The sequence below is a fragment of the Mustela erminea genome, chromosome 15 (assembly GCF_009829155.1).
Source record: "Mustela erminea isolate mMusErm1 chromosome 15, mMusErm1.Pri, whole genome shotgun sequence".
Taxonomy (NCBI): Eukaryota; Metazoa; Chordata; class Mammalia; order Carnivora; family Mustelidae; genus Mustela; species Mustela erminea.
In genome coordinates, this window is record NC_045628.1 from 62544517 (window position 1) to 62559608 (window position 15092).

Sequence of the window (15092 nt, forward strand, 5' to 3'; positions counted from 1 at the left end):
GCATTTCAGTACATTACTCAGTGATTATTAAATAAGTGTGTTCTTTAATCCTCATCATCTATTTTACCCATCTCCACCGCCTCCCCTCTGGTAATCATCAGTTTGTTCTCTGTAGTTACAAGTCTGTTTTTTGATTTGTCTCTCTCTCTCTTTTTTTTCCCTCTGTTCGTTTGTTTTGTTTCTTATATTCCACATACTAGTGAGATTATATGGTATTTATGTATCTCTGACAGGTTTATTTTGCTTAGCCCTTATTTTGCTTAGACCGTGTAGATCTGTCCGTTTGTTCCAGATGGCAAGATTTCATTCTTTTTTTGTGGCTGAATAATATCCCATTGTGTGTATACATACACACACACACACACACACACACACACCCCACTTCTTCATCCGTTCAGCTATATAAACACTCGGGCTGCTTCCATACTTGGCTATTATAAATAATGTTGCAACAAACATAGGGGTGCATGTATCCTTTCAAATTAGTATTTTCATATTCTTTGGGTAAATTCCTAGTAATGTGAACATTGGATCATTTCGTAGTTCTGTTTTTAATTTTTTGAGGAATCGTCCACGCTGTCGTCCACAGTGGCTGCACCAGTTTGCAGTACAAAGTCAACTTCTCTTTTATGGAGGCAGATACAGAAAGAAGATACCTTTGTTCCCAACTTCTGTGTTCGTGACACTTTTTACGTGCATGTCTCCTCTCTCCAGTAATGGCTTTGCATGGGCACATACATGAGTGTACCTCAGAACTGTTTTTGTGATACTTTTGCTGGATAGTTAAGAAGTTGACATCACTTCTTCTTTCATTCTTACCACATTTGGGCTAAGTTAAGAGTTTCCATTTATTTTTTGTATGATCTTGCTGCTCAGCTTGAAATTTATTTTTTCTGAGAGGAGAGGAAAACTTATACAGAGACTCTTAATTCTGTTTTCTTCATAAAAATTAGATTTATCAAGCATTAAATCAGTTTATATGCTCTGATACACAACAAACACAACGAAGAATCAGTAGCTAATTATCTAATTTTAGGGTATATTTCTGTTCCCTAAAGTAGTGCTGTATTTTAAGAAATGAGAGATCATTGGCAAATGTTCAGTTAAAGCAAGCAACTAAAAATCGATGCGTATATTTTCTACTCATAAGGTACTGTGGTTCTGTTACTAGAATTCTCTGGGATCTGTTTCATTGCACCTTAATACTTAGTGGGTGAGCAGGTAGGCCATGCTTAGAAGCTGCCTAGCATTCCTTCACTGTAAACTCATACTGAAGAGTTAGGGTCCCCATGGGACTAGCAGAAGAGCCAAGCTCGTTGCCTTCTAACTCATTATTATTGATTGCTAACACATTCTTGTATTTTGCAGTGGTTGAACATTACTTTGGGAAAAAAAAAGAGAAGCAGGAAGGGAAGGAGGAAACTGGTCAGGAAGTGTGCTTGGCCTAGGGTGGCAGCTGCTGCCTTGGTATGAGTATGGAGTTCAGGTAGCTTTGCAGGGTGTGCATTACTTCCTGCATTTCACAGAAGAATCCAGGACAGCCCTGGAAACTTAGGATGTGTAGGAGTCTAAGGAGGACTAGTAAACAAAACTGTACCTTTCATCTCGGTGAAAACACAAAGTACTATCTGTTGACCTCTAATTTAGACCGACAAAAAGCTGAGTAACAATTTGACTCAGGTAAGGTGATTTCTGTTACCAAAGGGGAGCTGTGGTACCTGCTTGACAGGTACATTTTTATAAAGCAGTAGAAAGTAATTCCTGTTCTCATGAAACATGCCCGCGGAGGTTGAGAATGGCACGTGTTTACACAGGCATGGGCCTTCTTGTACATTCTTTAATGACAGAGCGTGCTGGCATCTTCTCTTCGCAACAAGATGTTGCCTAAATAAAGTAACATTATCTTCTGATTGATTCATTATGGAGGACCTGGTTTTTGTAGGAATTCAAAGAGACAAAGAGGAGTAGAAAACATGTTGACAAATGCACAAAGAAGCATAATAGTATTACTCCACTTACAGTCTTTACTGCACCCTCAGCCCAAAGCACAGTCTGTTAGTAACGGCCCATAACACTGGACCTTAAATAGTCTTGCAACTTTTTTTCCCCCCTGTTCTTAATTTGACCTGAAACATGCCTTTTCCTTTCCTTCTAAATCTTAGGCCTAGAATGGTGCTCCATGCTGCCTTTGGAGTTAAGACTGTGGCAAATGTTCCATTTAACCACGTTACCCTATCCAGTATTGATTGCCTCGCTGTAATTGCCGCAAGTAAGATTTTTAGTGGATCCATAGTATGTCTCCAGGAACTACGATATCACTGTTTTTCAGTTTTAATCCCAAAGTAGCACCTGTGAATCTTTTTTCACACTCAGTCTACCAAGTAATGGAAAACAATCCCATTCATGGAAGTTTACACAGAACTCTTGGAAATGTTCCCAAAAAGAAATATGTGAAATTTAGGTGAAAAAAATTATAAAAACTTACTAATGAACATAAAAGAAGACTTATAAAGGTCAAACCCTCAGTTTGTTTCCTGTGATTAAGAGTCACTTTTGGTTTGTCTCCCTCTCTGATTTCGTCTTATTTTTTCTCTCCCTTCCTCTATGCTCCTCTGTTTTGTTTCTTAAGTTCCACATATGGATGACATCATACAATAATTGTCTTTCTCTGATTGACTTATTTCACTTAGCATAATGCCCTCTAGTTTATCCATGTCATTGCAAATGGCAAGATTTCATTTCTTTTGATGGCTGAGTAATATTCCCTTGTGTATATATACATAAGGGAATATTATATATACTATATATAATATTATACACACACACACATCTTTTTTTTTTTTAAAGATTTTATTTATTTATTTGACAGAGAGAGATCACAAGTAGGCAGAGAGGCAGGCAGAGAGAGAGGAGGAAGCAGGCTCCCTGCTGACAAGAGAGCCCGATGCGGGACTCGATCCCAGGACCCTGAGATCATGACCTGAGCCGAAGGCAGCGGCTTAACCCACTGAGCCACCCAGGCGCCCACACACACACATCTTTATCCATTCATCTGTTGATGGACATCTAGGTTCTTTCCATAGTTTGGCTATTGTGGACATTGCTGCTATAAACATTGGGGTGCAGGTGCCCGTTCAGATCACTACATTTTTATCTTTAGGGTAAATACCCAGTAGTGCAATTTGTTGCATCTTAGGGAGCTACATTTTTTTAAGAAGAAAAATTAAGAGATACATAGCCTGTGGTTAACATACATTTGATATCTGCAGTAATTAAATCATTTTCATTTTGACACAAGAATAGAACGTCAGTAGAGCAGAGTTAGATAACTCCCAAATAGATCCAATTATATGTAAGAACATAGAATTTGGGAAAGAAGACATCACATGTCAGTCCTGGTTGGGAAAAGTTTTTAAATAAATAGTTCAAAAGCAGTTGGCTTGCCTTAAAAAAAAAAAAATTACAGGGCGCCTGGGTGGCTCAGTGGGTTAAGCCGCTGCCTTCGGCTCAGGTCATGATCTCAGGGTCCTGGGATCGAGTCCCGCATCGGGCTCTCTGCTCAGCAGGGAGCCTGCTTCCTTCTCTCTCTCTCTCTCTGCCTGCCTCCCAGTGTACTTGTAATTTCTCTCTGTCAAATAAATAAATAAAATCTTTAAAAAAAAATTAATTTTAACCCACAACTTATGTCTTACAAGCAACTTTGATGTACAAAATAAAGCTTTAAAAAATGAAAATCAAAAAACTAGAAGTGACTAGAGTGGACATTTATAAACAGTCCATCAGGAAGAATGTATAAGCTTTTAAACAATGCAAATTACAAAGGAAAATATAATATTTGCATAAAATTAAAAACTTCTCAGTGTAAAAAAAGGTACTTAAATGCGTTTTAAAAGAAAATAATACATTGTTGCTTAAAATATGAGAGGAAGGATAATATCTTTAGTCAACAAGCATACAAAAAACACTAAAATTCTATAGACAGCTGAAAAGTCATATAAGGAAATACTTAGAGCTAGTAAACATTTTAATGTGTGAAATGTTTTAAATTTTAATTTTGCTTGAGTAATACCAGCTTTATTATATACCTGTTGGCTGGCATTGAATAAAATGGTCTGTCTTGTACACTGATAGAGGAGACATGAATTGGCATTAAGTATATAGAAAAAGTATTGGTCATATGTAATGTGTGCTTGAGAAGTATTTGTACTTTTATATCAGTGACTACATTTCTAGAAAATAATCATGAAAAGAAAGATTATTCATAGTAATAAATACTATTTTAACAATTGTTTTTATAATAATAAAAACACTGGTGTCTTAGAAATATAACAGTCAGGGACTCATTAGATAAAATCTTATGTAGCCTTCCAGTGGAATATTATGTAGCCATTAAATGTGTATTTTCAAAGAATATTTAAAGACATTGGAAATGGTCATGTAATAATGTTAAGTTAAAAAGGAGAGCTACAAAACAGTATCAGTGGTACTATCATTCCAATTTAATGTGTTTTTATGTATACAAGAGAAAAGATGAAAAAGCAAAATATTAAAAATATTAATAGTAATTAGCACTATTTGGCAAAAGTATAGACTACTTAAATTTTCCTTCCTGATAGAGTTCCATTTTAAAATTTACCATATTACACATACTACTTTTATAGTCAGAATAATAAATATTTAAAATAAAGCATGTTTCTAAAAAAACAAAAATCACATTTCTTTAGTACATCTGTTTTTGAATATGAAATTCAAGTAGGCAAGAAATACAGAATACAAATACAGAATATTTGAAAGCTGTCATCGTTTGATTGAATAGATACACAAGTAGATATAAAACTTTGGATAAAATACATTTTTTCTTATGTCTACAGAATATTTACAAAATCATGAATATATTTACAAGGAAAAATCTTAGAAAATTTTAAAAAGTAAAGATATTATGGTTTCTGAATATAAACCAATAAAACTAGAAAGCAGCAACAAAAAGGTAGCTATAAATATAAGTGCTTGCTAATTAAGCATTTTTTCCTAAGTAATTTCCTAATTGAAAGAGTAAATAAGTATATATATTATTTCTGAAATACATAAAATAATACAGAAATTGTTTTAAAGGAGAACCACTTTGTCTAAAAACCTGTGGAATATAGTCAAATCTATATTAGAGAATTTTACCTTAAAAAGCTGGGGGTGCCTGGGTGGCTCAGCCATTGCGCGTCTGCCTTTGGCTCAGGTCATGATCCCAGGGTCCTGGGATTGAGCCCATCTGGCTCCCTGCTCACCAGCTCCCTGTTTATCCCTCTCCTACTCCCCCTGCTTGTGTTCCCTCTTCCTCTGTTTCTGTCTCTGTCAGATAAATAAAATGTTAAAAAAGAAAAAGAAAAGAAAAGAAAAAAAAGAAAAGGTGTTATACATGTGGATCTAGCATTCAACTTTAGTTATACAAAAGTGATAAAATAAACCAAAAGAAGGTTGGTTGGAAGAGAGAATGACAGAAATCAGTACTGAAATTAAGATTGAGAAAACAAAAGGACAGTAAATAGAACTAAAAGCTGAGTTTTAGAAAGTACTGATAAAATAGATCACTTCCTTGGCACATCTCATCAAGGGAAACAAGAAATAAGAAGTATATAATGTTAAGCATAAGGAAAGAGGTGTTAACCACATTATATATATAACCACTCATTTCTGCTATAATGCAACATGTTTTTAAATATCACTGCACTATGTAGAATTGCACAATAAAAGCTATAAAAGGCTTAGAGGAAAATGAAGGTAGGAATACAGTAATTAAAAACTATTAAACACACACACAACATAGTCCATGATATATGAAAAATAAAGATGGGACACTCATAAAAATGTAGCACAGTTTTAGACATGCTAAATTAGGGAGTATATAAACATTTTAGTAATGATGGCCCTTTACCTTGCTTGTGGAAGTGTACCTCAAAAGGATTGCAGCTTGTGAGTTATTTGGAAATGGCGGGATGAGGTAATCTGAAATCAGAAGGCCAAGTTTTATTACCAGATGTAGGTAGGTGTGGCTCCCAAGGGGTGGTACACTGAGGTAGTCGGCAGATGTTTGAGATCTTTGTGTTTTTGCTTTATGTATTCCCATGTAGCTTGGTTCAATTTTCTGTTCTCATCTACTCTTTCTGGACAAAATCATGTAAAAGTGACATGAAATTTGAGCTATGCTCAAATTGTTCCTTAATTTACCAATTGTGTTTAAACAAATTTCACATTTTCAGAATAACTCTTATAGCAGAATTGCATTATATGAAAGACAGTTAAAAAGAATCAGCAATGTTAAGTTAGTTATATATGGTTGAAAACTTAAGTGGATGATTTTATAATAAAATATAAATTAATAAATTTGACTCGAAGAGAGCCGAGAGCTTATGAGACTGATAACTGTATGAGAAATTAGAAAAGTTGTTAAAGAGCTGCTATTTAAAAAAGAACCCAACATTCAGTATTTTATAGCCAAATTCTAATACTCTGATTAAAATTGTTCAGTGTATTCCAGAAGTTTTTTTTTTTTTTTAAAGGAAGACTCCTTAACTCATTTTACAAAAGTAGTGTTTATTTCTTTTACTTAACTCTCATAGAATACTTACTGTGTGCCAGGCACTGCTTTAAAAGCTAATGTTAACCAAATCCTCACCACAGGCTTATGAGGCTATTTCTGTTATGGAAACGGAAACTGAAGTGCAGAGATCTTGAGCAGCTTGTCCAAGATCATATTATTAGTATGTGTTTTAGCCAGGATTTAAAACAGACAGTTTGACCAGCGTCCAAGCTCTTAACTCTTAACCACTGTGCTTTGCTCTCTTTAAATGAAAACTTAAGGAAAATAGCTCTAGCAGCTTTCTGAGTTGTAAGAAGCACAGCACTTGCAAAGTCTAGATCTGACCTCCCAGTGGCTTGTTAATAAGGGTAGATAGTATAAAGTTCCAGAAGGAGGATAGTATAAGTTCCATGGAATTACGATCAAAATTTAAAGCAAGGGAGGAGAGAGCTGGCAGATAAATTCCCTCTCCATCCTTTTCTCGGACGGATTCTTCCAAAGCTTGGTGTTTAAATTCTGTCTGTTAGAGACTTCCTGTATGCTAGAAAACTAACTGGGCTTCTCCATGAAACACAGGCCAGCTTGGTGATGTACAGCCTCACTTTCTCTTCCTCTTTTTGCTTTTCCTTCATTCACACTGCTGATATTGCACCATCAAATAAAGCAGCAGTACTTAAGTTTTGCCTCATGCTCTCCTTTTAAAGAAATCAAGCTGTGGTAGGATTTAAGGAGGAAATCCATAGAACAAGAAATGAATATGGCAAATAAACATATAAAAAGTACTCTAGCTCATAAGCAGTTAAGGTAATGCATATTAAACCATTCTGAGTTACAGTTTTTTGTACATCAGTTTGGCAGAAAATTGAAAAAAATGAGTGATACCCAGTGTTGATTAGTTATGGCGAAATAGGCTATTGCCTGAGGATCAGGTGGTGGGGAATTGAAATGCCACATACTTCTGGAAAGTGAGATCTGGGAGAGTTTATTAAAATATTAAGTATTTATAATCTTTGAGCTAGCAATCTTTTCAACCTGTAGATTAATTAATATGTTTAAACATGCATGCAAAGACATTTCATGCTGTATTGTTATAGTACAAAATAGAAGACAAATAGAATGTCCATCTAACAGAGAATATGTGAGTAAAATATGGCATATTCATGTTTTGGAGTACAAGACAAGCTGCCAGAAGGAATAAATTAGAATCACACATCTTATCCTAGAAAGATAGCTCTGATATATTATAAATGAAGCAACAAGTTGTGGAGTAATGTCCATAGTATGACCCTATTTTTGTGCAACAACAACAACAACAAAAACCCTTTATATGTTTACATATGTTGATATAAAAGAGAAAGAAAGATTTGAAACAAGACACCAGGCTATTAACACTGGTTTCCTCAAAAGGGATGAGATAGAAGGTGGAGATTATTATTGACTTTTTATTTATATATACCAAACCATTTGATCTGGTTACAGTGTTACACTGTTACAGTGAACATTAAAAACAATTAGGTGTGGTGAGAAACCAGAAGCTTTCCCACTAAAGTCAGGTTTCAGGCAGGCATTCCTTTTGAACATTGTACTGGAAGTTCTGGCTAATGCAATAAGACAAGAAAAGGAAAATAAAAGGTATCCTGACAAGGAAGAAAGAAAGAAAACTCTTTGTAGATGGCAAGATTGTCTATGTAGGAAAATCTGAAAGGATTGACCAAAAACACCTCCTGGAACTAATAAACAATTATATGAAGGCTGCAGGATGCACAATTAATATATAAAAGTCAATTGTTTCCTGTATACCAGTAATGAACAAGCAGAATTTGAAATTAAAAACATAGTACCATTTACACTAGCACCCCCCAAAGTGAAATACTTAGGTATATATGTAACAAAATATTTACAAGATTTGTAAGAAGTAAACTACAAACCTCTGCAACTTTTTTCAAGATATGTCTCCAAAGGCAGAGGAAACAAACAGGAAAATGAACTTTTGGGACTTCTTCAAGATCAAAAGCTTCTGCACAACAAAGGAAACAGTCAACAAAACAAAGAGGCAACCCATGGAATAGAAGAAGATATTTGCAAATGACACTACAGAATAAGGGCTGATATCCAAGATCTATAAAGAACTCCTCAAACTCAATACTCAGAAAACAGATAATCATGTCAAAAAGTGGGCAGAAAACATGAATAGACACTTCTCTAAAGAAGACGTACAAATGGCTAACAGACACATGAAAAAATGTTCATCATCACTAGCCATCAGGGAGATTCAAATCAAAACCACATTGAGATACCACCTTACACCAGTTAGAATGGCCAAAATTAACAAGACAGTAAACAACAAGTGTTGGAGAGGATGTGGAGAAAGGGGAACCCTCTTACACTATTGGTGGGAATGCATGTTGGTGCAGCCACTTTGGAAAAAAGAGTGGAGATTCCTTAAGAAATTAAAAATAGAGCTTCCCTTTGACCTGCAATTGCATTACTGAGTATTTACCCCAAAGATACTGATGTAGTGAAAAGAAGGGCCATTTGTACCCCAGTGTTCATAGCAGCAATGGCCATAGTCGCCAAACTGTGGAAAGAACCAAGATGCCCTTCAACGGACAAATGGATAAAGAAGATATGATCTGTATATACTATGGAGTATTATACCTCCACCAGAAAGGATGAATACCCAGCTTTTGTATCAACATGGACGGGACTGGAAGAGATTATGCTGAGTGAAATAAGTCAAGCAGAGAGAGTCAAGTATCATATGGTTTCACATACTTGTGGAGCATAAGGAATAACATAGAGAACATGGGGAGATGGAGAGGAGAAGTGAGATGGGGGAAATCGGAGGGAGAGACAAACCATGAGACTGTGGACTCTGAGAAACAAACTGAGGGTTTTGGAGGGGAGAGGGGTGGGAGGTTGGGTTAGTCTGGTGGTGGATATTAAGGCGGGCACGTATTGCATGGAGCACTGGGTGTGGTGCATAAACAGTGGATGCTGGAACACTGAAAAGAAATTAAATAAAATAAAATGGAAAAAAAAACTTTAATAAGTGGAGAGAGATCCATGTTCATAGATAGGAAGACTCAATATTATCAAGATGTCAGTTTTTCCCAACTTGATTTATAAAGTCAGTGCAATCCAAATCCCAACAAGTTACTTTATAGATCTCAACAAACTGACTCTAAAGTTTATATGGAGAGGCAGAAGACCCAGAAGAGCCAGCACAATATTGGAGAACAAAGTTGGGGGATTGACAACACTGCCCAGCTTCAAGTCTTAACTGTAAACCTATAGTAACCAAGGTAGTATGGTATGGATGCAAGAATACACAGGTAGATCAGTGGAGCAGAACAGAGAGCCCAGAAACAGACCCTCATGAATAAAGTCAACAGAGGACCAAAAGCAATACAATGGAGAAAAAATAGTCTTCTCAACAAATTGTGCTGGAACAACTGGATATCTACGTGTAAAAATTGTATAAAAAATGTAAAAAAAAAAAATCTAGACAAAACCTTAACACCCTTCACGAAAATTAACTTGGAATAACTCACAGACCCTAAGTGTAAAATGCAAAACTGTAAAACTCCTGGAAGGTAACACAGGAGAAAATTTAGATGAGTTTCAGTTTGTTGATGACATCTTAGATACTATAACATAGGTATGGTGAAAGCAAGAATTGATAAACTGCTTCATTAATATGAAACATTTCTTCTCTGCAAAACATTGTAAAGGGAATAAAAAGACAAGCCACAGAATGGGAGAAAATATTTGCAGAAGATATATCTGATAAAAGGAGTTATCCCAAATATTTGAAGAACTCCTTAATCTCAACAGTAAGAGATTAAAAGTGAGCCCAGGCAGTATGGACTCTGAAAAACAATCTGAGGGGTTTGAAGTGGCGGGGGGTGGGAGGTTGGGGGAACCAGGTGGTGGGTATTAGAGAGAGCACGGATTGCATGGAGCACTGGGTGTGGTGCAAAAATAATGAATACTGTTATGCTGAAAATAAATTTTAAAAAAGTGAGCCAAGGACCTTAGCAGATAACCTCACCAAAGAAGATCTACAGATAGCAAGTAAGCATATGAAAAGATGCTCCATATCTTATGTCATCAGAGAAATGCAAATTAAAATGAGAGACCACTATATAATACTTATTAGAGTGGCCAAAATCCAGAACACTGGCAACACCAAGTGCTGCCAAGGATGAGGAGCAATAGGAATTCTCATAGGCTGCTAGTGGAAATTCACAATGGTACAGCCACTTTGGTCATTTTTTAAAAATCTTTTTTTAAATTCAGTTAATCAACATATAATGATTGTTTCAGAGGTATGGGCCTGTGATCCATCAGTCTTACATAATACCCAGTGCTCCTTCTATCACATGCCCTCCCCAGTGCCCTTCACTCAGTTACCCCATCCCCGTGGTCGTTCTCTTAAAACTAAACATAGTCTTACCATAAACCCAGCAATCCTTGCTCTTTTATCCAAAGGAGTCGAAAACTTGTGTCCCTGCAAAAACCTGCATACACATGTTTATAGGAGCTTTATGGATAATTGACAAAAATTTGGAGGTAACCAAGATGTCCTTATGTACGTGAAAGGATAAACTGTGGTACATCCAGTCAAAGGAATAGTATTCAGTGCTAGAAAGAAATGAGCTATCCAGCCATAAAAAGACATGGAGGAAACTTAAATACATAGTATTAAGTAAAAGAAACCAATGTGAAATGGCTGCAAACTGTATGATTCCAACTATATGATCATCTGGAAAGGGCAAATCCTTGAAGACAGTGAAAAAAATGAGTGCCAGGGATTTGATGGGAAGAGAAAGATGAATAGGCAGAGCACAGAGGATTTTTAGTGCAGTGGAGATAACTCTGCAGTCACCAGAATAGTGGATACATGTCAGTATGCATTTATTGTAGACCACAGAATTTGCAGTCTCAAGAGCGAACCCTAAGGTAAACTATGGCCTTTGGATGGGGGATAATGATATGTCAGTGTCGGCTTATCAGTTGTAATAAATGTACCACTGTGGTGAGAGATATTAGTGGAGGAGGCTGTTTGGAGGGGAGCAGGGAGCATGTGAGGAATCTCTGTGCCTTCCTCTCAATTTTGCTGTGAATTTAAAAATGCTCTAAAAAAAATATTAAAAAAATCTTAGGATGATAGATATGTGGACAGTTGAATGTAAAGAAGGAAAGACAGAAAGATGGATTAAAATGTGTAATGTGTACATCTCTGATCTACTGAGCTTTGATTGGTTAAACCCAACAAAATATTCTTTTTTAAAAAAATATTTTATTTATTTGAGAGACAGAGATCACAAGTAGGCAGAGAGGCAGGCAGAGAGAGAGGGGGAAGCAGGCTCCCTGCTGAGCAGAAAGTCCACTGTGGGGCTCGATCCCAGGACCCTGAGATCATGACCTGAGCCGAAGGCAAAGGCTTTAACCCACTGAGCCACCCAGGTGCCCCCCAACAAAATATTCTAAGCTGCAGCCACACGTTCACATTACATTGTTTGTGAGGGTTAAAAGATAAAATCTTTTAAGAAGTCAAGTTGGCAATAGCTGTCAAATTTTAAATGGTCATGCCCTCTCATCCAGCAATTCTAGAACTTCATTTCATTGAAATATTGTTGGAGATATAAAAAGATGAAATATATTGAATGTAATATTTTTAAATAAAGAAAACAAAATGCAGGCATTTCTCAGTAGGAGACCATTACTGCACATTCTTTGCAGTCATTAAAAAGAGTGAAGTTGATAAACATGTACTCATGTGGAATGTTATACATGATTTGTTAACAGAAAGAAAGCTCTGTTAAAAAGTATTAACATTTAAAAAAAAGAAAGTATTAACATTTTGAGTCAGAGAAAGACAAATACCATGATTTTATTTACATCTGGAATTGAAACAAAACGAATGAGCAAAGGGGAAGAAAAAAGACAAAATAAGAAGCAGATTCTTCACTATAGAGAACATACTTTGATGGTTACCAGAGGGGAATGGGGTGGGGGAGGGATAGGTCATGGGGGTTAAAGAGGACATTGGTGATGAGCACTGGGTGATGTATGGAAGAGCTGAATCACTGTATTTTACACCTGAAACTAATATGACACTGTATGTTACCTATACTAGAATTAATACTAGAAACTGAATTGAAAAAGTATTACTATTTTGTTTTATTATGTATATTATTCCAATAATTCTTTGTATAATAGTTATCTCTGAGAAACAATATCACAAAGGACTTTTAAATGCTTCTCTTAACATTTCTTTAAAATAGCATATTGTTTCTTTGATCAAAAAAATAAGAATAAAAATGGCCGACAAAACTCTCCCAAATTTTCCCCGTGATTACGTGTTTCTATTTTCATAGGAAAAGCAAATGAACAAAAAAATTAAGTGTACCAGTGCAGTGAACTGGTAATTTTATTGTGTTTGTTAAATCTACTATGTTGATTCTAAATACAGATCTGCACCTAGTTGTTTCATTTTACACCCTGCCTTGTCCTGAAAGGAATTGAGTGACCTTTTGCCCACGCTAGAGAACCATTTCAGTGTATTCAAAGTAACATGAGCTCTTTGAACTCAGCAAACTCTTGCCTAAATAACAAAGGTCTTTAGTAAATTTATTCAGCAAGTATGTGAGGAAATTTGGGGCGCTCTAAAGTGGGGAACTCAGGATCAAGCTACTCCTGCTTGGGACTGAGGGGGGCAGTGAGTCGAGGCTTAGATGAGTGCACAGCTTTCTTACCCACACCACCAGCTGCTCATGGGAGAACGACTGACTTCATTACTTTTAAAAATCAGTCTGTTCTCTTCAACTGTGAGTCTCTTCAGAAATGAGAAATGAGCATGGTGCTACTTCTTAAAGGAATACTGATAGGAATTTAAAAAGTGACAAGTTGAATAATGTTTTTACTGAGAGAATCATGGGGAAGAAAATCCATAGCCAGGATAGGGAAGTGAACACCCAGAGGAACTTTGTTACCTCCTATATTCTGTCACATCACCTCATACTTCCCTTGGTGGCATCTATCACAGAAACAATAAAATAAGTATTTTCTTCTAAAAAGTTAAACTATAGCAACTCAGTAAATACCCAAGAGCAGATAAGAAGTTTACACTTCTGTCCTCCTACATGCCTTTCTTAAGTCCTCAAGGAAAAATTCTGGAAGCCTCCAAATGTTTTGAAAAGCTCATGGTTCTGTTTCTAAGCTCAGATGAAGGCATCAATTTATTATCCTTCGCAGCTTTCCTTATGTTTGACAACTCGCTATTTAAGAGTATATGGATATTTTGCATTTGAAAGAAGCTGAAGGACTCAAAATTGGCTGGGGCTTATAAACACTTGAATCGCTTCTACATATGGGTCATTGTATGTGTAGATGCGTGGCTGAAGAATGCACATATGCACACGCACAAAGTCACACGCTCACGTTTTGTGTGGCCTCACAAAGTATATACAGTGTGTCATATAGAAACTATCTTTGAGTAAGTTTGACATCCAAATTAATCTCATGAGATTGGGAGATGCCTTTTCACATTTCTGTTGGGTCAGTACTGATTTCTTACTATACCAAGACACTGCCATGTACCATTGGGATGAGTAAAGTGCAGGCTTGAGAAGCTTACTGGAAGGAGAAATAAGTCACATGATATTAGAAACAGACTCTTTAAAATACCTGATTTGAGGGGCACCTGGGTGGCTCGGTGGGTTAAAGCCTCTGCCTTCGGCTCAGGTCATGATTCCAGGGTCCTGGGATTGAGTCCTGCATCAGGCTTTCTGCTCAGCAGGGAGCCTGCTCCCCCCACTCCTCTCTACTTGCCTCTCTGCCTACTTGTGATCTCTATCTGTCAAATAAATAAATCTTTTTTTTAATATTTTATTTATTTGACAGAGATCACAAGTAGGCAGAGAGGCAGGCAGAAAGAGAGACAAGGAAGCAGGCTCCCTGCTGAGCAGAAAGTCCACTGTGGGGCTCGATCCCAGGACCCTGAGATCATGACCTGAGCTGAAGGCAGAGGCTTTAACCCACTGAGCCACCCAGGTGCCCCATAAATAAAATCTTTTAAAAAATAAAATAAAATACCTGATTTGCTTCTGTAATAGAGAATTGCCATCGATTTGCTCACCTGCCAAATTTGCAGCTGTAGCAAGTTGAATGAGGGTATCTTCAAAATTGACCACTGTCAAGACACTGAACTTGATCATTTTCTTTTTCACACATATACTCAAGAAAACAGAAACAAAAAACCAACCTTAGTGTTACAAGATAAAAATTGTAATTGCACTGAATCATAATCATAATCATTACTTTTAAAGATGTACAAAAATGCTGAGTTGATTGGCCATAGTAATGTTAGATCTAATTCTGTGATGATGTTTTATCGAAACCTAATTATTCACTTAAAGAATTTCTTTTTACTTGATATTTTTCTTTTCTTTTGCAGGAGTTTATTTTATCAGAAGATTATAACAAGATGACTCCTGTGAAAAACTATCAAGGT

The 15092-nt window shown here is 36.3% G+C and overlaps 1 protein-coding gene across 4 annotated transcripts in view; it reads left to right on the plus strand.

The window, feature by feature from the left end:
- The window catches only part of WDFY2 (WD repeat and FYVE domain containing 2), a 178424-nt gene that overhangs the window by 108235 nt on the left and 55097 nt on the right, over window positions 1-15092 (plus strand). For all 4 annotated transcript variants that reach the window (XR_004279123.1, XM_032314638.1, XM_032314636.1 and 1 more), the window contains exon 4: window positions 15036-15090. Coding sequence is in view for 3 of the 4 variants with exons in the window: in XM_032314638.1 (XP_032170529.1) it covers window positions 15036-15090 (55 nt within the window). In the remaining variant the exon portion in view is untranslated. The remainder of the gene's footprint in view (window positions 1-15035; window positions 15091-15092) is intronic.